Here is a 22052-nt window from a genome sequence, read left to right as displayed (position 1 = left end):
CCCCGTCCCCGCCCTTGCTCCCTCCGTTGATTGTAAAATAATTTTCGAGATCTTTACGGAGTTTCGAGATTTTTAAGCGTTGCCCTCTCTTCGTTCTCCCTCCTTGCCCTTTTTTTAACTCGTACCCGAGGACTGCGTTTGTATAGTAATCTCCCCCGTTTCTTCGTTTCCTTTTCTTTATAGTTTTATTTTTCTTTCTTTTTACACGGTGCCGAAAACGCGCCGGACGATAATAGCGATTTTTTAAACGAACGATCTGTAACGTAATTTAACGCGTAATAATTTTAGCGTAGCCACATCTTATCAGTGGATCCGAGAGGAGCGTAATAGCTTAATCGATAATCTCTCCCGTTAAGGCTAATGACACTATGGATATCGTAATAAACGAACTTACAGGCTGTATACTATTATTCACGTGCGAGTATTCTCGTCGCCCCCGTCAAAATTCCCGCGCCTAGTCCATTCAATTTCCCCGTATTCATAGGCCTGTTCTTTGTAGCTGAACTGGTGCAATATATTGAAGCGAGACAAATATACGTTTTCTCACTTTAACTTATTGCACTAATTCAACAGTGCAGCTACAAAGAACAGGCCTCATTCCGATTCTACCTCAATGTCTGTCGGAACATATAACAATTTTTACATATTATGGCGTACTTTTTTTAATTTCTCTCTTTCTTTAACATTTCTTTAACATTTTTTATATGAAAGATCATTCAATATATTAATGAACACACTGTTCAGATGAATGATTTCATAAGAGATGTGCACATCATTCTAACCTTTAATTTTTGCTATTTGAATTTTTCAGTTTATTAGAATGATAACGTCTTATCTTATATTGCTGATATAGGTGATATATTCCGCAAGTATACGAAACGCAGCTGATATAAATATCAGCTGAATAAATCGCAGATACAATTTAACATCAATGCCAATTTTAAAATAACTTCTGACAAACTGATACGTCAAACGCGCATATGCAAAATTAACAAGTCTGCCCCCTCCCTTCTCTCTCTCTCTCGCGATCGATACTCGCCGCAATTTCGCAATTCCAGAAGTCATACGAATAAAGTCAGCCAATTAAATCACACGATGTCCGATTTCATGTCTCCTTACACGCATACTGATGGGCAGTTTGACTGCATAAATCGCTATCGTGCATTAGAAGATCTATGCAGTGAACTGAGCTACACGGTCAGTATGTATGTATGTCGTGAAGTCATATGTTTCTAACTTTTTCTAACTCACTAGCTCGAAATCCCTCCGGAATCCCAGACCTTTAACCCTATCATTGATGCTGCGCGGACGCATCCCGCTTCGTTTCACTTCGGCGCGAACCGGCTGATGCATCAGCTGATACCCTTTCTTTTCCCTCTCTCCTCTATGCGCCACGAACGCCAGGAGTGTGACACGTCAACGCGCGCGCGCTCACTCGCCTGTTCCCGTCAATAACGAGAAGTTTGCGGTGAGTGCCAGCACTTTTCGCGAGCGCGATTCATTGTTCAGTTCGGACATGGCGACATCGGCGGGTCCGTAGATGCGAGCTCGACGAAATCGTCATCATTGCAGTCCAACAGTCATCCCGTTGGCCTGTCGCCGCTATCTTCGCTGATCAACGCGGATGAGGAGGCAAACTCGGTCGCGGAGTCGCTCTCTCCAGAATGTCGTCGTGTCGAGTACCAAATTAACCTGCTCACCTGTTTGTCCGCCCATACACTTGCGTGCCGATCATTCGATAAATTTTTACCGTGACAATGGACACTGACGAGATTTTACGTAGAGTTTTCGGCACGAATCTTATCATCGAACGCGCCACCGGGGCCAGACAAAACGATGATCATCTTACAACAACCAGGTACGAGTATTCTTGTCTGTTATTTTCATTTATTGCTCTTCCCTACAGAGTCCTCTTATTCTTTTTCGTGATACTGTATTTATATTTCCAACGGAGAAAGTTTCCGTTGAAATACAATGATACTGTATTTATATTTCCAACGTGAGAAGTTGCAATGTGAAAAATGCAGGGACCTTTTATTTGTATACATATGTGTGTTATGTACATGTGTATGATAAGGCAACAATCCTTTTGCATCATTATTATTTCTTGCACTATATCAAAGTGATAAAAAGCACATATTTATTTTTATCATGAAAATTAATGAAACAAACAATTATATTGACCCTCTTAGTCATTGACATTCTAACCTGATTCTTCATGCAACCAATATTGCAATTAAACTTCTTGTCTGTGCACTCAATAATCCCAAAAGGGGTTAATTTGATAACTAAAATTGTAAACAATCACTAGTTGCAAGAAAAATTTTTCAATTTTTTCTGAACTGATTAGGGACTAAAAAAGATAAAAAATTAGATGTCAACAATTGAATGTTATTTTAAGAAAGTTTATCTTTAATAAAAATTAAATATTTCTTAAATAGTCAGAGAGTAATTATATATTCAAACAGCACATAACATCCCAGAATCGTTCCAAATGTGGCCATATATGCAAGAATGTCTTAAGACATCCTGAACACATCCAGAATTATTTCAGGAAGTTTTGTGCTGACAATTATTCTTAATTGTTAATGCTAAGGTATTCTAATTGATGTTTTAGACCATCACACAATCTGACCCGGGTCAACGATTATATTAGGAAATCTTTGTTGAACTACACCTGGAATTCTGAAGATAACAGAGAAGGTCGTGTAGGCCCCAGTGTTGTTAGATTCGACATATCTATGCACCATGGTCTCTGCATCGTCTCTCCCGACCGGTTGAGTGTTAATTCGCAAAGTCACTTCAGCACAATACGAGCTAACGCTGCAGCCTTTGAGGGAAAATGGATGTATGAGGTGCAACTTGGATCTAAGGGAGTGATGCAAGTGGGTTGGGCAACCACTCACTGCAAATTTAATCAACAAATTGGAGTTGGTACGTTGAAGAAATTCACATATGTAATCATTATATTTGCTATATCTCTATTATAATTTTCTAAAAAGAGATAACAATTATAAAGAGTGTATGTAATTTTTTATAAATGGATTCCATATTGAGAAAACTATTAAAGTAATTATTGTTAGATATTTTTCTACAAAAAGGAGAATATATTTTTCCACAAAGATCAATTTATTTAATATACAATAAATTTGTTTCAGCAATCATTGATATATTTTTTCCTTTTCAGGTGATACCGCCGATTCATATGCTTATGATGGAAATCGCGTGAGAAAGTGGAACATAAACACGTACAAGTACGGCGAGTCTTGGTTAACGGGCGACATCATCGGATGTGCGTTGGACATGGACGACGGGACAATAGATTTCTACAGGAATGGCAGAAGTCTAGGCAGAGCGTTCGAGAACGTACCGATGGGCGTCGGAATCGCATATTTCCCTACTGTCAGTCTGGCCTTCACAGAGAACTTAACGGCCAACTTCGGTTCTGTACCCTTCAGATACCCCGTGGAAGGTTACCAACCATTGCAGGCACCACCGACGACGCAAGTTCTACAAGTCACTCTTCTCTTCCAATGGCTGTTTCAAGTGATCGAATTGTTGGAACACTTCAAGAACATCGATAAGCAAAACGTCTTGGTGGGGGACAAAACTATGAGCACCCAGGCATTTCTCATGTGCCTGGCGAGATCTATCTTGAAACATATGGGCCCTCTGCTCACCGTCCCCTATATTACTGAAGCGGTCTTTGTGCCATCTATGCAAGCGTTGTGCAATCTAAACACGAAGGACTGCACGATGATGAAGTCGTCGTTGTATTCAAATTTCTGCAACGCCAAGTTAATCATTTGTCTGGATCTGTTGTGGACATTCTTGGAGGAACAGGAAATCAAGATGTGTTTGGAGAACACGGTTCTCCATTTGCTTTCCACATTCAGACATGTTTCCCGACTGCTCGAGTATCCTGATCAGTGCAAGAGCCTGATGCTGCTGACCCGAATCTGTCAGCATACCGTTACACGTCAACACTTGCTGCAATCTTTACTGTTCGATCGCGTACGATTCGCCAATTTCGTGCATGTTAAACCACTCGATGAGGGTGGACTGGAGGACGTAGTAGATAAGGTCTGGTGGGAGACAAATCCCGTGGATCCGACTATTGAGGAGAATAAGGCCGATTATCTTTATGCTTGCAAGCGCATCAAAACTGCCATATCTGGTAAGGTATAGTACGCTTACATTTTTCTCAAAATGCCTAAGATATAATTATGAGTTATAATTATTCATGCATAATTAAATTATTCCAGAAATAGTCTTGCTCCAAAAAATGTTGAAGATAGATTCCCATGTTTTTGTGCATGAACGCATTTATTTAAAGAACAAGCTTTATTTTAGACATTAGTATTGAAGTATAACTGAAGGAAATGAATAGAATGTCTTTATATAGTTTTATCAATACTATCAAGGTCTTTCTGAAAGATAACCATGTTGGAGCCAATATAATTAGTTCTTTTTAAAATAACTAATGCAATTGTATGTGCACAATTTTTAGAATACAATCTTTACAATAATAATTTTAATTGCTTTAATTGCTTAATAATTTTAATTGCTTTGTTTGCAGAGGTAGAAGCATTACAAGTTGAATTGCTAGTCACTCTGCTGAATAATACTGACGGTACTGCAAAACAGCCGGCGTCGAGAACGATCTTTTTGAGCAAGTTTAAACGCTTCATTAATGAGAACCTGATATCCAATCGCGTAAGTACACAATGTGTCAGTAAATACGGAGACTCTTTACGCGCGAATCGTTCGCGCGATACCGAAGAAATCAGTCAACAGTCCTGCAGATACGTTACGAATTCTGCAGACACCCTTGCCGATCACATTATGTTGCTTTCATCGACTTCTGGTTGCATTCAGAATTTTATGGGACACTGAAATTGGAACAAGCCCTGTCTATGTACCCTGCAGGTGATAAGGCATTACGTTACGAGTGTTATCAGACACACACACTTGCAAATGGAATCGACTCTCTACTTTAGTAACGTAGACACTTTCAATCAATTCAATATGTTTTCACAAAGCTTTTACATATTTTATGTATATGTGTGTGTATACATGTATGTATATATGTATATATATACATATACACGCATATACTGTATACTGTATACTATGAAATGCTTTTAAACGCTTGTATCGCTACTTTTTGTTATGTCGTGAACAGCTGCGTGCCTGTATACATTGATACTTTGAGATTAGTTTCTCTGATACTTAATCTTTTTTTTTTCTCTCTTGTATTTTCCTTTTTCCGAATCTTTGAGAGCACTCGCTTCGTACATTATTACTATTATTCGCAAGTATTATTGAGCCACATTTAATTTACGTAATAGCATTTCCTTATAAATTGGAATGGGCAGGGCGTTCTACGATGCATCGATCAATTACACTGGAATCGACAGACTCGGTGGCGTAATAACCCACTTAAACAAGACATTCAAGAACGAATTGCTACGCCTCCTAGGTCCAGATCATGAGGTAATCGTTGCCATGGAACAGATGGCTACGGCGCACGAACAAGCGTCGAGCACGTTCACGACCGCAACCGCCGCCGCCGTTGGCGCGGCCGCGAGACTGGCCGACCTACCCGTGGCGATACCGGCCGCATATCCTCGCCTAATTAACATCAACCCGCCGAGCCAAGGTAGTTCTATGATACTGGAAAGATTGGGATTCTTTTCGCATAGTAGAGAAGATAGGACTCCAATACGTTACGGTCCTGCAGATCCGGCAGTATCGTTGATGGAATTATTAGACGGTATTATCTTGTTCTACCATGTATCGGCAAGGAAGCAGCTGGTCAAAGTGGCCAATCTGCGAGACAATATGTCTGAGTTCATAAACGCGATCGCCGAAACCAAGGTGAGGCTCGAGCTCGTGAAAAAAGGAATAACAAAAGACACGGGCGCGACGCGGCGAGAGCTGATCCGCGCGATAGAGGTGTTCAACACAAAGCTGTCGGAGCAAGCGAGACACATGGCGTGGATACGCGCGGTTGTCTACTCGGACGAGAAGCAGGCACAGTTGGCGTGGCTGCTGCGAGTGGTCACACTAACCCTGCAGACAGCCAGCCAGCAAGGCAACATGTTTAGCTTCGTGCCCGACTTCTACCTGGAGACGTTGACCAATTTATGCGGCGCCCTCCGCAATCTCGTGCATCCCACCGCGCCGATCGAAAACGTACAGGACTACCGGGAGTTGTTGCTGAATATCGCCGAGTTTCTGTGCAACCACTTCTTGGACCCGCGTATAGTGCACGCCAACTCGAAGGACGTACTGATACTGACACTCGCCGGATTCGTGTCGCACCCGTTGACGTTGGAGGCATTGGAGAACGTGCCACGCAAAAGCAGGATAAAGGTTGTTATGAATCTACTGAAGCCATACGAGAATCGCGCCTGGGCACAGTCCAATTGGGTGTTGGTTAGGTTTTGGCAAGGTAACGGATTCGCCTTCCGTTACGAGAAGAGCCCGCATCTGTCGAAGAAGGTCGGCCCGAAGTTGTTGCAGTACGAATATATCTCGCAACCTATAAGTACATATTTCTTCCTGATATGATACGATAATCAGGATTGGAAAGTAACACGTGATTTGTAATACCGTTGATAAATTTGAGAGAAGACAATATTATGTTACGTACAGCCTTAAAATGTAACTTTCCCAATCCTGATGATGACTTTGGGTTACGTTGCGAAAAAATCAGAGATATTCACAGATATCATTGTATTGTTTTAGAACCGTGCCCGTCCGCGGTTTATCAAGCGCACGTGAGAGATGTGCTGCTTGAACATCCACAGGCAACCACGCGGTTCCTAAACTCCTTGTTGAATCAACTGAACTGGGCGTTCTCCGAATTTATCGGAATGGTGCAGGAAATTCACAACGTGTCGTCGAGGCCAGAGCGAGTATTCATTGAATCTAGACAGTTGAAGATTTGCGCCACATGTTTCGATCTCGCGATCTCGCTGCTCCGAGTGCTGGAGATGATTTCCACGGTGGCACCGAGTGTTTTCAACGATCCCGCGCAGTCCTCCAGCGAGACTTTATTAGCCAGATTGTGTCAGGTGAGTGAACGATGTTGTCTTGCACTCTCGAACCACACACTGTATCCACATTGATGTCACGTCGCGTCGTTTCTCTTGTAGTTACTCTGCCAGGTGTTGAACCGGATGAGCTCGCAGACCAGCTGTTTCCAGCATGTAGTGCTACTAGAGATACCGGATCTAGAATCAGTAGATCACTTTCCCATATTAGCCGCTGTTATCGGTATCCTGCTGGCATTGCTCGAGAATGAGATGTCCATTTTCGCAGGCAAGTACTACAACCGCACGAAATGCACAACTTCGTTTGCCGTGCCGAGTGTACTTTTAATGAATGCATTTTTCCTTTATCAGCGAAACCTACAATCGAAGTGCCGAAAATTACGCGAAGCTTATTGACAGAACCCAGCTTCCAGCTCAGCTCTCTGTACTTCGTCTTGGGTGACACGAAGTTGAAAAACACAAAGACGAAAAACATAAAATCGTTCTCTCTCTCGAACTGTAAGTATTATCAACCTACCTACAGGGTTGGGAAGTAGAGACAGAGGTCTTCAAAACTTTAAAAGAATAACTGAAATTATAACCACTCGTTATTTCTTGACGAACGAATTTTCTTTTTTTTTTCCATTCTTAATAAGTAACAACTTTTTAAAAGTAACTCCCCAATCCTGCATACCTGTTCAATTTATGCTTATTTAACATTCGTTTACTTGCAATATGTAATCGGCTATTACGTCGCACATTTAATACACTTTATACACTTATTAATGGTTTTTATTTAACATATCTCGTGTTTCCATCCGCAGATCAAGAAGATGTAACGGCGATAGAAATCGACCGAGTGAGAGAAATGATAATATACCTCGACACATGTCGCACATTGTTACCAGAATCCAAAATGATAAGCGACGACGATGACAACATTTGCACGATTTGTTACGCGTTCCCAATCGCCGCGACGTTCAAGCCGTGTAATCATCAAACTTGTCGCACTTGCATAGATCGACATCTGCTCAACACCAGAGAGTGCTTCTTTTGCAAGACGACCATAGAAAAAGTCAAGGATCTTAGCGGGAACAAGTTGCATGACTTTACCAATAAATTCGCAACCTCGAAAGAGACTTCTTGATCCAGCGACACGTGTATTTCGAAAATCGTGTATACTGTACTAAAAAAATTCTATTAAAATTTCGAAATACTCTCAATGCATCGTGCATTGAGCACCAAACAAAACTGCCGTATAATTTTAATTGTATGACGATAACAAATTTTCTCCGTCTGTAAAGATTAGAATCATAAATTGAAAACGGCAACGAAATGTAAAAAGAGTATCAAAGATATCTTTATTTATATTCACAACATACTTATTATATTATTGAGCACGTTTCTCAACGGGAACGGGAAGACTTCGGTCTTTGTTCTCATGTTATTACGTAAAAAATTAGTTTTGCGTATGACTTCCGTGTACGAGTCAATCGGTTAAAAAGAACTTATTAATAAAAATGTATATACATCAGTCTTTCTCTGACGTCTTACCTATCTAAACTTTATAAACAAATCAATAAATGAGACAGAATCGTACATTTTAAAAATTATCGTTTCTGGTATCATTTCTGTCTCGCATGTAAGATATTTAGAGAGCAAACAGTCCTTAGTCTCTATTGTTACTAACATAATAAATCTTAAAGTTTCGCAGATCATGCAGGCATATCATATGTTTCGAGAACCCGTGCAAATCTAGTATCAAACGCATAAACTCTCTCTGAGTTGTCTGATGCCGGTGACCACGTGATGAGGCTCAGACGGGTCTTTACGCAGATCGTTGAGAGCTTCCACAAAAACGACACCGCATGCGAAAGCACCCAGCGCGGTCAAAAGGATCGCGAAGACTATCATCAAGCGATCCTTATTCAGATACAATTGTGGATCCTTCAGGATTACGCTTTGCAGGAGACAGATGCCAGGTAGCACGAAAATAAATATCGCGGACAACGATCCCAATAAAGAGATCATCGGCGAGATGTCCGGCACCAGAATAGCGATGACCAGCGATGAGAAGAACCACACCAAGGTGACGATCACTCGGACACCAATTTTATTGAGGTCCACGTTAAACATACCGAGAAGCGCATCTCGGCCACAGTACAAAACGATAGGATAGGTAGTGAAGTTCTTCACCGCCACGGCGATTATCGCCACTGCCAGTACGATGCTTTTGTCGTCGTAGCCTTGCAAGATATCGCTTGGCACACCGCCTGGGCCGAAAGTGGCGTATCCGAAGATGCCCACGATGGTGTATGCACCGAAACAAATAAGCATGCTGATTACGGCGCACAACGCGAACTTACCCAGCCGGCGGTCCTTCATGCAGGCGTAGGTTGGTATCGCGGTCATGTGGCTCTGTGTAAATATATAACACATGTACACTTGTATGTTTTGTTCTTATATTGATACATACTAAGTCACAATTAATAATTTTTAATCATTGATTAAATTATAATCAGTTATTTAGAATTTGTATCCGATGATAATATTTACTTAGCAGTATTTTAGGTAACTCTTAAACGACAATATAAAACCTGTATTAAAATATATATTGTGTGTATGTATATAATATGATATTGTTATAGTATATTTAGATAATTAAGAAAAAATATACCTGATATGCGAAGCAGATAATTGGTACTAATTGCAAAGCTTCGTACCCACTATCTGGCCAGATTTTCATAGGTGGCACATTTTTGGGATGCTCCGTGAGGCTTTTATATATCACTAAGCATACGAAGTACACGATAGTTACACAGCCGATGGAACTTGCGTAACTCAGGACGTCCAGTCTCTTGAAAAAGCACAGAGGCAGTATAAATAAGCTGCAACTCACAGCGGTCACAAACGGTCTCGATAAATACCTGCGAAATTAAACAGTTTTTAAAGGTCAAAATAATCTTACAGATTATTTTGCATCATTATTGCGAATATTACCAAGTATGACAATAGTCTAGTCCATAAAATGTGGCGAACGCTCTGTCAAACTGATCGCCAACAATTATTAGGAATGTTAAGCAGCAGCCAAAACTGTAAAGGGCAACACATATTCCGCAGAGCATGAGTGATTTAGACCCGCATAATCCAGCAAATACATCTTGCAGAGTATTGGCATATACAAAGTCACTGCTACTAGCTAATATTATTAGAGCAGTCGTGATGAACACAAGAAAACCAAGCTGCATCACAACAGAGGTCCCAACTCCACCAGCTTTGTCAAAAGCTTGGGGAAAATTCAACAGTCCAGCTCCCAGGGTAGCATTAACGATTAGAAAAATTGTTCCTAAGATTCCAGCACCTGAAATATAAAAGTTATGAAAATGAAATTGAAGTTATAAAATTAAAATTTTACTTCATCATTAGCTTTTCCATTTTACTTACTTTAATTCATATTAATATATTACTAATGTATTTCTCAAATATGTATTTATAAACAATAAGTTCTTCTAATCACAATTTGTATGATTCATTCTTCTTCCCAGAAGTAAAATCAAGTAAAAACAAAACTCTATCAGTCAGTTTAGTTTGTCAGTAGAATTTTTATCAGTCGAATAGTTATCTGAAAGCTTTCAGAGCTACTCCAAAGAGTAATGATGGAAAACATACCAAAATAATATAATTTTTATGATATTATTTCCCATTTAGTTGCAAAATGTTTCAGACACAATAAAGATCTCACCAAACATCAAAATTTAAAGTTATTATCAATAGACTTGTGCAGCAATTGTTATTAACATTTATATTATTAATTATATCATTACTGCATAACCCCATCACATAATATTAATTCTTAAGGATTTTAGCTGCCGTGGCATAAGGACATGTTTGAACGTATCCTATTATTCTTTTAGAAAATATTTGGAATTATTTCCAAGGAATATTTGGGAATAGGAATTTGAACAGATTGGAAAAAGAGTAGGAAAGAGATTGAACAGAAAAATGAGAATAAAGAAAAAGTAAAGAGAATGTCAAATAACCACAAATACTCTCGAAAAAGGCTGAAGATAAGGTGACTGACGTCACCAAACTCGAAACAAAGAATAACTCTTAATTTTTATGGTTAGTCAGCTTTTACAATTCATTATGGTTATAATTCAAATAGTCCTGCAGTCGATTACCTGTTCGAGTTTGATTGTTACGGATGGCCGAGGGACTTGGTGCAGTCGACAAGAACATCTCATTAGTGATCAATCGCTCGGTTTCAGGAATCTCGTTCGTAATGTAATTCATGCTGAACACTAATCACAAGTGGAATACAGTCTCAAATGTCACAATTGTACATTGAATTTTTATTTGAAGTAAAAACATACGCTTCCTCTTTGTCCCTCGTCGTGACTGATACTCAAAATGCCTTATCTACGCATGTTCCTCGGGGCAGAGGTCGAGTCCGTTCAGGCCGTTGTAGGAAAAATGTATAGCCTCGGCACATAAACGCTATATGCTCCAACAGGCAAGCACATGGTACAAGACTAATGTTGTCTCAATATATGTCGTCAAACGTTTATCAGCTACTTGATACGTATCACAGCTGGACAGGGGCGTCTCATCCATGGCTCCAGATTTTAGGCCTGTCTACGATATATTCTATATTGATCAAATTTGTCGAATAACGGCAATAGCATTGTCTGACATATTTTATTAGTTATTATATGTAATTAGATTCTTATTTTATAGTTTAAAGAAACGAAAAACGTACGTAAAAATGACGTAGGGTTTACGAGTAAACTGAGACGATTTACCAGGGACGCGAGGGTGACAAATTTGTTATCGTCTCTTAGCTATCGGCTGAGTCAGCCAATATACCGACTGATCTACGGTCATATGGCCTTGTGCGTAATAAAAAAATCAGCTGATCGGCCAAAGTAGCTTAAAGCCCGAATCAGACTACTCATTGCCTGATGACAATTGGCGATTGACGATTAGTTTTCAATTAATTAAAGCAAAGCTACTGATTGTGTTGGTCTGATTGCTTAAACTAATCGCCAATAGTTAATTAGTAAGCGCCAGCTGTGTGTGATTCAGGCTTCACCTAACCTAACCTAATCCTAACCTAATCCCAACTATAACCTACACGCTCACGTGTCCAGGTTAGGTTCGTGGCGGTCAACTGCTCTTTTTGGCGAGTTTCTTTCGACGAAAAAATTCATCTGTTGACAACGAATCTGTTTCATCGAAGGAAAGATAAATCGACAGAAATCAATTACGATTCATCCGGCTATGTTACAGCGTGTATTCACGTCGAATTCCCGCGGGATATCGGTAAGCCGATCCTTCGTATTTTGATCGTTTTTCTTAGATGTACTCTTGGCATTTTTTTATATAATTTTCCTTTTGATAAATGTCTGTATAAATATTATATATTACTGAAGATACAGTATAATGCAACTAGTCGATTATGAGTTGTTAATAGATATATGTGAATTAATTGTATTTCTATATTTATTTTTATATACTTTCTCATACTTCCTCTCACTCAATGGGTCTGTTTTCTATTGCTTTTCTATTGCTGAACTGGCTGTACTAGTTCTCTCTCATCTTTCTTCCACCAAGTTTCATCTGTATATCTATCTCTTTTTAAGTTCCGAAAGTGTACACTAGTTCAACAATAAAAAACAGACCCCATATATGTTTGTTTTTTTAGTATCATGCTTGAATTATATAAAGATTGTGGAAAAGTATAATTGAAAAGAAAAGTTCATCAGTCTATGATGAAATTAACATTTCCTTTAACTCTGATTCTACCTTCCTTCTTGAGCAATGTTTTGCATGCTATAGATAAATGATCAGACTCGAAGCAGCAATGAAAAAGATGAATAAAAGAAAACTGTTGCAGCTACTATCTCGACTGTGGAACGGACCTGGTAGTGTACTTGTAGGTAAGCAAGCTGAGCAAAAAATGATATCCATTCTGAGGAACAGGTTTCCTGAAGCGGTGCTGATAGAAGTGACTGATGTGTCAGGTAAGAATTATTCCATATTGTAAGAAAAACTTTTTCAAAAAATATTGCAGTAAGGAAATATAAAAATGACATTAACTATGTATTACATGTTGTATAAATCTGTTGTAATTGCAATTACGTTTATTTAATTAATTAAATAGTTAATTTGCTTTAGGAGGATGTGGTGCTATGTTTGATATAAATGTAGTCGCTCCAGAATTCAAAGGACTAAACACTGTGAAACAGCATCGAATCATTAATGAGGTAATTAACGATTATTTTTTAAAGAAGCCAACAGCTGTATTCGAATCAATTGGCAATTTTTGCAGGTCCTGAAAGAAGAAATCAAAGATATGCACGGTATTCGAATACGTACGAGTCTTCCACAACCATAAATTATACCATGAACAATTGCGCTTGTGTCGTTAGTTTTACAGAAGTGACAACCAATATTGGTGTTCTTCACCTGAGCTGGAAATCGAAACTGGAGATCCATGTAATGTATGTTTCATCATAAGATAATAAATTTTATAAGATATTATAAAGGAAAACTTCAAATCTAGTATGTCTCATTTTTTATGGAAGGGATGTGATCAGTTTATGTTATAGCATCATAATTCAACCACAAAAAGCGTTACTGTAAAGTCGATTCAAATACATCATGAAGAGCACAATGCTAGTTAATACTGCGATATTTTAAGATTAGAGAAAGATTTTATCTATAATGGAAAAGGGAAAGAGGTAAGAGAACTTTATGTTTAACATATGTTTTTATAGCTATGAGAAAGAGTGCACATTCAGAATGCTTTACCTTCATTTCAGTAATTTGCATAGAATATATTGCATATTATAATATTTATTAAATAATTAATATATGTATAGAACATATATAATACTATGCATAGGAATTACTGTAAATGTTAATAAAATATATTTGTATGTGTCATGTGAGTGAAAATGCATTATAAGTGTAAACATTATGAATAATGTAAAAAGACCTGTACTAGTCAAAGGCAAAACTTATGCCTTGGTTAATATATGTATTTTCAATAGATACAAGTTATTGTTGCATTCGTGTCAAATAAAAAAGTTATTTCAGGAACAATAAAGATTGAAAAATGCGATAACATCGATAACGTACTCTCCGAACTCTAAGTGCCTAAAGCAAACATGCCCTTTATAAATATATTGACTGCGTTCATTTTGGACTAGAGCTCCTAAATATTCGAATAAGTAACTATCCGAGTATCTAACATCGGTTCCAATCTGACATTTTAAAACCGAATTATTCGGGTATCCGCGGATCCGCGTATCTTATGAGATATACAAACAGTTGAAGCGTCGAATCCGGATCCGAATCTATATATCGATTTATTAATTGTAAAATGTTCAAAAGAGATCTCAGTTGCTACCCAGACAGTATAAGCTGTAAAAACTATACATAAGATGACTTTAAGATGCCTCTTAGTCATCTTTATAATACATCTTTTAGAGATGTCATAAACATAACTAAAAGACATCTAAGGCTCTGCTATCTCGCCATATGCTATCTCGTTGATATGCATTGTCAATATTAAGATTATCTAATAGAAAGTTACTATTTAGTACGCGTATCAAGTGCATGATGTAAACCAGGCCATTGTTGTCGGTTCCTTCAGTAACTAAAGGGACGTCTACATTGGAAGTAAATAGCAAAAAGTAGGAAGTAAGAGTAAGAAATTGACCAACCACAGTCGAATGTGAGAAGAATAATCAACTATGATTGGTCAATTTCTTATTCTTACTTCCTACTTCTTACTGCTTACTTCCAATGTAGACGTCCCTTAACAGTCACGATTCACGCTTACTGAGAAACGATACACCAGGGGGTCGATTGTGTATCTCGTAATGGAGTGAAAATTACAAAAGTGAACAATTCACTAGGCATTGACCAATGAAGTTACAAATATTCTAGTAAATTTGCTCACTTTTATCATTTTCACTCTGTTTTGAGATACACAATCGACCCCCAGATCGAAAAAGTCAAATTTTCTAGATCCCGGAAGTATGAAGGCATTTACGAATCCTAGTGTACGATAATTCGGAAGTTTAAGGCTGAGTTCCCACTTAGCGCGTCACGCGTCGCGTCGTCCGTCGCGGACCAATCAAATCGTCCTATTTTATTGCCTAATTTTACGACGAATAAAATGGGACGATTTGATTGGTCCGTGAAAGGCGACGCAACGCGTGACGTGCTAAGTGGAAACGCACCTTAAAAAAGTTTATAAATTGCAGGTAAAGTTCACGCTTTGCTATATTATTTACAGTTCTGTTATGTGAAGACCATTCTTCGGATTATAACTGTTGTTTTATTTGAATGTAAAGATAAGTGCTTTGAAAATGTTCGCTTATTTTTGTAAACCAGCGAGAGTCATTCTCAGTAATGGGTATGCTATTTAATTATGTTATGATATTTAACTGTATTATTAACCATTATTAACAAACTGTTCTATTATTTATAAACACAAAATGTAACTGTTATACAACATAGAAGTAATTGCTTTTATATCCCAGTAAACATCTGTTAATAAACATCTGTTAATAAACATCTGTTAAGAAACATCTGTTAGCAATCTGATAATAAATTGACAACAGGTTCATAGTCATCTGTGTTTGTAATCTACTATTATTCTGTCGACAGAACCTGCTAACAGAATTTAATAACTGATTGATGACAGAAAGCGAACAAAATCTGCAGTATTTCTATTTAAGGTAATTATACAATTTACACTCACTTCCGATTTTAATGAAAAAAATGACGCGTTTTTTAAAGGCAAACAACTTTTCTATTTGGAAAAATCATCGCTCTCTACTGCGAAGTGAAATATTAATTGACGAAGTTGATTACTATTAAGGTTAGGAAAACTGTCATACCGACGATATATAGCGTCATAGACGTGCCTCGTGAGCGAACTGAGGCTGTATATTGTCGTATGATAGTTTTCCTAACCTTAATACTAATCAATTTTTCTAACCTTAGTACTAATGACTTTGTCAATTAATTTCTCACTTCGCGGGGCAGTTTATTTCTGTCAAATTCTTATTCTACATGCAAAAACGCGTCGATTGAATATATTTTCATCGATACTGGAGATGATGTGTGTAAACTGAATAATTACCTAATCTTAATAGTGCTCAACTTTGTCAATTAATATTTTGCTTCGCAGTAGAGAGCGATGATTTTTCCAAATAGAAAAGTTGTTTGCCTTTAAAAAACGCGTTGATTAAATATTTTTTCGTCAAAATCGAAGGTGAAGAGTGTAAACTGTATAATTACCTCATTTAAAAACATTGGAATGACAGATCCTATTTGATTTCTGTTGTCTGTCATTATACTCCGTCATAAGATCTTGTTGTATTTTTATTAGCAAGTTGACAGAGTTTGCTGCAAACACTAAAATTTACTTTTGCAGGTTTGACTATTTGGGATGTTATTAATATTATTTAATTTCTTTTTATAACTATGTTGTTTATGAAGTTGTGCATGATAAAGATACATGATTTCGTTAACTATAAAGACTTCAATTTTAATGAAGCATTTTGTAAGGGTTTATTGTGGTCATTTTGATGCATATAGTATGTATTCTTTTTACACTTTTTACGTTACAGATGTATCATTTGCAGTTACAGACAATTTTGTAGCATATTATCGGCTCCGATATGAAAATTGATCACTGATTAATCACATATGGGAACACGTACGAAAAAATATAGCTTTTACAGTCAACGAAATTATGTATGTACCGTGCACGGCTTCATGCACAACTTTATAAATCAGACATGCGATCGAGTCGCACATTTCGGCTAATTTTATTGATTGACATCTGCCTACTCCACTTGTTTCGTAGCATCGTGGCTATTGACGGAGACGTAAGATATTCGAGTGTCAGAGACGAATTTGTTATGAATCGTATAGAGTTTTAGCGCATATTGCCCCGCGCTTCATTCACTGCTTAAGCTGGCCACACACTTTCCGCAACAGTAACCATAAGACGTAATGCAAGAATTGACCAATTACGATCGAATATTCACAAAAATGGCGACCTTACAATTCGACGATTCTTAAGGCCTTTGCACGTAGAAAAATTTTAATCGTAATCACAGTCGATTATTCCTCAAACGCAGAGAGAATAATCAACTCTGATTGGTCAGTTTTCTTACGACCTTACGGTTACGGTTAAAATTTTTCTACGTGCAAGGGCCTTTAACATGATTGGTCTTACGTTACGTCTTACGGTTACTGTTACGTAAAGTGTGTGTAGCCAGCTTTACAATGTTATTGCTTTCAGCATATCTAAATGCAACAATATTCATATCATTGAAATCGATTGTAGACGTAAAAAAATAAGAGAAACAAATTTCTTTATTATCATTAATATTAATTACATTCTATGTCTTTGATATACATTTTTTTTTTCTTGCTTTCACATTTCTTATCACTAATAATACCTCAAATTTGACCGAAGTATATACATTAGTGAAGATTACTTAATACGCATGCACGACTTTATTGTCACTACGGGCGAGATTTTTTATTCATCGATAGATCCATCACATGATGCGCAAATACAGCGAAATACTGTATTTGCGCACCATGGATCCATCGATGAATTAAAAAACTCGCCCTACTTGATATCACTGCAATTAGGTGCTACGAAACAAGAGAAGTAGAGATGGCAATCAACAAAATCATTTGAAATGTGCAACTTTGTCGTATACCTGTCATAAATGTACGAAATTATTAATACCCTAACAGCACAGATGTCCAGGAGACATCCAGAATACATCCTAAGCAAGTCCTGAGGAGATCTTGTGTTGTCTGAGTACAATCAAGGGTCGTGTGCTTAATATAATAGTTGTTATATGTTATTAAAGTTATATAAAATATCATCTCTTTTATAAATGTAATGTAACTGTGTTTTAAAACTATTATAACTCTGTTATTTACTGACGGTATATCAGTTATTAAACGGTATATTATATAACAATTTTAACAGATTATATAAAATATAAGTATATTATTTATATTATATCTCCCAGATAGTCAAACCTGCGCGAACAGATTTCGAGCAGAGTTTGCTATCAACTTTTGACGGCAAATAGATAACAAATTTGATGCAGGATCTGTTATATCAAATCTTGCTGCCAAATTACCGCCAGATATGGGGCAGAGCTTGTTGCCGGATAATTGCTGCAGATTTGCAGCAAAAACCGCGCAGAGCTTGTAGCGATTTGACGGCAGATTGGCGGCAGAAACCGCGCAGCCTTGCTGTGCTGCAAGCTTTGTGCGGTTTTTGCTGCAAATTGGGCACCAATTGCCCCACAGCAAGATCTGTTGCCAAAACCGTAGCCTAATGTAGACACAAATGGCTATGGTTTTGCTATGGATTTTTTATCAAATTTGCTGCCAATCTGCGTGCAGTCTGCGCTCAATTTGCTTACTGGGCTATTTTATGTAACATTTTTAACAGATTATATAACAAGTGTATTATTTACATTATATCTATTTTATGTAACATTTTTATATCTAGATGTCGAATTAGATAGCTCTCATTTTTTTCGTGCATTTCTCGTATATAAAGTATGATACGTCACATATTGATAAACATATTATTTTCACAAAAAACTGACGTAAATTTGATCAATATTTGATCAAAATGACGTCAGATTGATATTATTTTGACTGTCTGTTCTACTTGGGAATTCCTTCAATTGAAATGTTTATAAAAGAGATGGGAATAAATAAATGACAATATAAAATGCCCTGACAGCATAAAATGCCTGAGAACATGCTGGGGCATTGTCCAGACGTTTAGAGTAACTCTAGGATGATTCTGGTAGAGTTAGGAACGTTACTTCAAAAAAGTAATGCGTTACAATTACCGTTACTTTTCGTAAAAAGTAACTCGTTATTGTTACTAAGAAAATAACGATGTTTGTTACTTTTTCGTTAATTTTTTATAACACTAAAATAAAATACGTAATTTATTTTAAACTGACATTGTTTTTAAGCTTATATTATTATTTTTGTGCAGTTTATTTAAAGAAAAACAAACCATTTAAAACTGCAATAATTCTGATTCGAAGAAGTAATATTTCTTTAATGGCTTGATTTTATCTCCTTATTTTTTACTATTCTTCAAACAAAAATTATCGATACAGAGCCAGATTTTGCAGTTCGGGGGAACGGGAGCTCTTAAAAATTTTTAATAAATTTAATAATAAGTATACTTAGTGTGTAATATACACACACACTTGTTCTATATTTTCTTACAAAAATGAACTACACTAAGCATATGTATTATTAAATTTATAACAAATTGTTGACAGCTCTAAATTGCAAAATGTTGCACTAATAATCCAATGTTGCACTAATAATCATTTTTACATGAAAAATAAAATAAACTCACGTATTTTCTTCTAGCGAGTATCAAGATTTTGTTATCTAATCAAGAATACTTAATACACGCTATCAGCGCACAACCTATTGCGCATCATCTATTGAACAGAGATAACTAAATAACGACAAAAGTAACAGTTGAAATCGTTACTGTTACCGTTACCGTTACAAACAGAGAGAAGTAACGATCGTTACTGAAAAAAAATAACGGTAACGGTAACGGCATTACAAATAACGCGTTACTTCCCAATTCTGGATTCTGGAATATCTTGTGTTATTTTAGAGCTAATCAATTTAGAATGCTTATATTATTAAATAAATATTTATATTATAAAATAATTATATTATTGTCTATATTGTAAAATATTTATATTATTGTCTTTACTAAAAATATCACTTTCGATATGAAATAATGGTACTTTTGAAAACATACTTGTACAAATTAACTGAAATTTGAGTGATAGCTTTTAATTGTCAAAATAAAATTAAGTACCTATAATTGTTAGGAAAGAAATAATTTATATTTCAGCTATATAACATTTCAGCAATCAATATAGCAGCTATATATTTAGTATAGTTACTATATATTTCTGTTATATAAGTACAATATCTGATACAATATTGAGTAGGAAAATACAATTAATGTATGTTACATGTAATGAACCCAGACAACATAATATCTAAAATCGGGACATAAGACGTCTTAAAGATAATCTTTAAGACGCCTTAAAGACAATTACTCGTAAATCGTCTGAAAGACATTTTAAAGATGATCTTTAAGACGTCTTATGTCCCGGTTTTAGACATTATGTTGTCTGGGAACATTATATTGCACATTATATTTTGTTACATTAAAATGATATAACAGTTATATTATTGTGTTTACTAAGATTCTCTGTTTTGATTTACCAGTTATCAAATGCTGATTACTTGTGATCTTATCAACAATTTTTTATCAGATTTTATTGTTTATGCAAATCACTGGAGGAGTGTTTGCCGAATTAAGTATGAGATATATTGGTTGTCTGATTTAATAGATTGACAGAAGAATTCAAATTTACAATGGCCAGATTGATATCAACTGTTAACGTTAAAGATGTCGAACATCTTGCTAAACTAAAAAATAATTGGTGGAATGAAGAAAGCGGCCCAGTGAAACTACTTCATCGATACAATCCAATTAGAGTACAATTTGTGAGAGAAGGTCTTGCCAATATTGGTTTCAAAGAACAGACCCCAAAGTTGCCATTGCAAGGGATTAAGATAGCAGATATTGGCTGTGGTGGAGGTATTCTAACTGAATGTTTGGCTAGAATAGGAGCTCAAGTAACTGGAATAGATCCATCAGAAGAATTGATAAATGTCGCTAAGCAGCATGTAGAATTAGATCCTGATATATCAAACAGAGTAAACTATATTTACACAAGCATAGAAAAATTTTCTGGTGAGAATGAAAAGCTGTATGATGCTGTTATAGCTTCTGAAGTTATAGAACATGTAAATAATCAAGAATTCTTTGTAAAGGTATGATATTGCAATGAAAATCAAACTATTGAGCGTAATTACATCACGAGTTAATAATAAGTATTTATTACAGGAAAGTGTAAAACTTTTGAAGCCTGGTGGATCAATTTTTATAACAACACCAAGTAGAACTCTATGCTCTTGGCTGGGTGGTATTATAATGGCTGAATATGTTATGAATGTAATACCTCGTGGTACACATGATTGGAATAATTTCATTCTTCCACACGAACTTCAACATATATTGGAAAAGAGTAAATTTTTATTTATATAATATATATAACGTTATTTAGAAGTATTCTCTGTATGAAAATACATGAGATAATGAATTCTTAAAAATTGATTATGTAAATCTTCTGCATTTGGCAACGAAACTTTCCTTCAATATCTTTATTTTGTAGATGGTTGTAAGACTAAATTAATTCATGGAATAACACTGAACCCTATAAGCATGCAATGGTCTTGGTCATCCAGCACAGCACTTTGTTATGCTCTTCATGCAGTTAAACAGAAGGAAATCGATACATAACTTTGCCTAATATAAAATATTTGATATATTTCTGTTATATAACTACAATATCTGATACAATATTAAGTAAGAAAATACAATTAACGTATGTTACATGTAATGAACCCAGATAACATAATATCTAAAATCGGGACATAAGACGTCTTAAAGATAATCTTTAAGACGCCTTAAAGACAATTATTCGTAAATCGTCTGAAAGACATTTTAAAGATGATCTTTAAGATGTCTTATGTCCCGATTTTAGACATTATGTTGTCTGGGAACATTATATTGCACATTATATTTTGTTACATTAAAATGATATAAGTTATATTATTGTGTTTACTAAAATTTTCTGTTTTGATTTACCAGTTATTTGATATATACTAAATTGTGTATTGGAATGTATGTACTAAGTAATAATATTGTAAAACTGCTCTTACACACACACACACACACCCAACTACTTTTATTTTTTTTTATATTATTAGCAAGGAATCTTATCATACTATAAAGATATATAAAAATATAATTACAAC

At 36.3% G+C, this 22052-nt stretch overlaps 4 protein-coding genes across 13 annotated transcripts; 3 read left to right on the top strand and 1 right to left on the bottom strand.

Annotated features, from left to right (window-relative positions):
• The first annotated feature begins 1369 nt into the window (after positions 1–1369).
• LOC116846996 (E3 ubiquitin-protein ligase RNF123) lies at positions 1370–8574 on the top strand. The gene is made up of 10 exons (XM_032821524.1): positions 1370–1858; positions 2618–2934; positions 3188–4177; positions 4580–4716; positions 4826–4929; positions 5379–6553; positions 6754–7082; positions 7164–7329; positions 7413–7559; positions 7865–8574. The coding sequence occupies exons 1-10, from the start codon at positions 1758–1760 to the stop codon at positions 8185–8187; spliced, it is 3789 nt and encodes a 1262-aa protein (XP_032677415.1). The 5' UTR covers positions 1370–1757; the 3' UTR covers positions 8188–8574.
• Positions 8379–11901, bottom strand: LOC116846998 (putative sodium-coupled neutral amino acid transporter 7). Of its 6 annotated transcripts, none has more exons than XM_032821529.1 (6): positions 11800–11901; positions 11222–11671; positions 10485–10662; positions 10041–10401; positions 9718–9967; positions 8379–9458 (listed from the first exon to the last, which is right to left on the bottom strand). In XM_032821529.1, the coding sequence occupies exons 4-6, from the start codon at positions 10286–10288 to the stop codon at positions 8802–8804; spliced, it is 1155 nt and encodes a 384-aa protein (XP_032677420.1). In that variant the 5' UTR covers positions 10289–10401; positions 10485–10662; positions 11222–11671; positions 11800–11901; the 3' UTR covers positions 8379–8801. The 6 variants fall into 6 exon arrangements, with proteins under 6 accessions (XP_032677420.1, XP_032677416.1, XP_032677419.1 ...); XM_032821525.1 differs by lacking the exon at positions 10485–10662 and having other exon boundaries at positions 11222–11341; positions 11414–11671; XM_032821528.1 differs by lacking the exon at positions 10485–10662 and having other exon boundaries at positions 11222–11334; positions 11414–11671.
• Positions 11902–11986: 85 nt separating this feature from the next.
• LOC116846999 (bolA-like protein 3) lies at positions 11987–14094 on the top strand. Of its 4 annotated transcripts, none has more exons than XM_032821533.1 (4): positions 11987–12362; positions 12937–13063; positions 13218–13306; positions 13372–14094. In XM_032821533.1, exons 1-4 carry the CDS (start codon positions 12321–12323, stop codon positions 13435–13437), a joined length of 324 nt encoding a protein of 107 aa, XP_032677424.1. In that variant the 5' UTR covers positions 11987–12320; the 3' UTR covers positions 13438–14094. The 4 variants fall into 4 exon arrangements, 2 of the variants coding, with proteins under 2 accessions (XP_032677424.1, XP_032677423.1); XR_004378630.1 differs by lacking the exon at positions 11987–12362 and having other exon boundaries at positions 12868–13063; positions 13372–13543; positions 13640–14094; XR_004378631.1 differs by lacking the exon at positions 11987–12362 and having other exon boundaries at positions 12868–13063; positions 13372–13543; positions 13628–14094.
• Positions 14095–15322: 1228 nt separating this feature from the next.
• On the top strand, positions 15323–21967 carry LOC116846971 (ubiquinone biosynthesis O-methyltransferase, mitochondrial). 2 transcript variants are annotated; one of them, XM_032821450.1, is made up of 4 exons: positions 15323–15468; positions 20519–21005; positions 21079–21259; positions 21407–21967. In XM_032821450.1, exons 1-4 carry the CDS (start codon positions 15422–15424, stop codon positions 21532–21534), a joined length of 843 nt encoding a protein of 280 aa, XP_032677341.1. In that variant the 5' UTR covers positions 15323–15421; the 3' UTR covers positions 21535–21967. The 2 variants fall into 2 exon arrangements, with proteins under 2 accessions (XP_032677341.1, XP_032677342.1); XM_032821451.1 differs by lacking the exon at positions 15323–15468 and adding an exon at positions 15545–15793.
• Positions 21968–22052: the final 85 nt, after the last annotated feature.

The sequence above is a fragment of the Odontomachus brunneus genome, unplaced genomic scaffold (genome assembly GCF_010583005.1).
Source record: "Odontomachus brunneus isolate Ranch 3 - 2012 unplaced genomic scaffold, Obru_v1 Obru_scaffold_072, whole genome shotgun sequence".
NCBI classification, from domain to species: domain Eukaryota; kingdom Metazoa; phylum Arthropoda; class Insecta; order Hymenoptera; family Formicidae; genus Odontomachus; species Odontomachus brunneus.
Note: the sequence above shows the minus strand (reverse complement) of the source record. Positions and strands in the feature narration are given on the sequence as shown.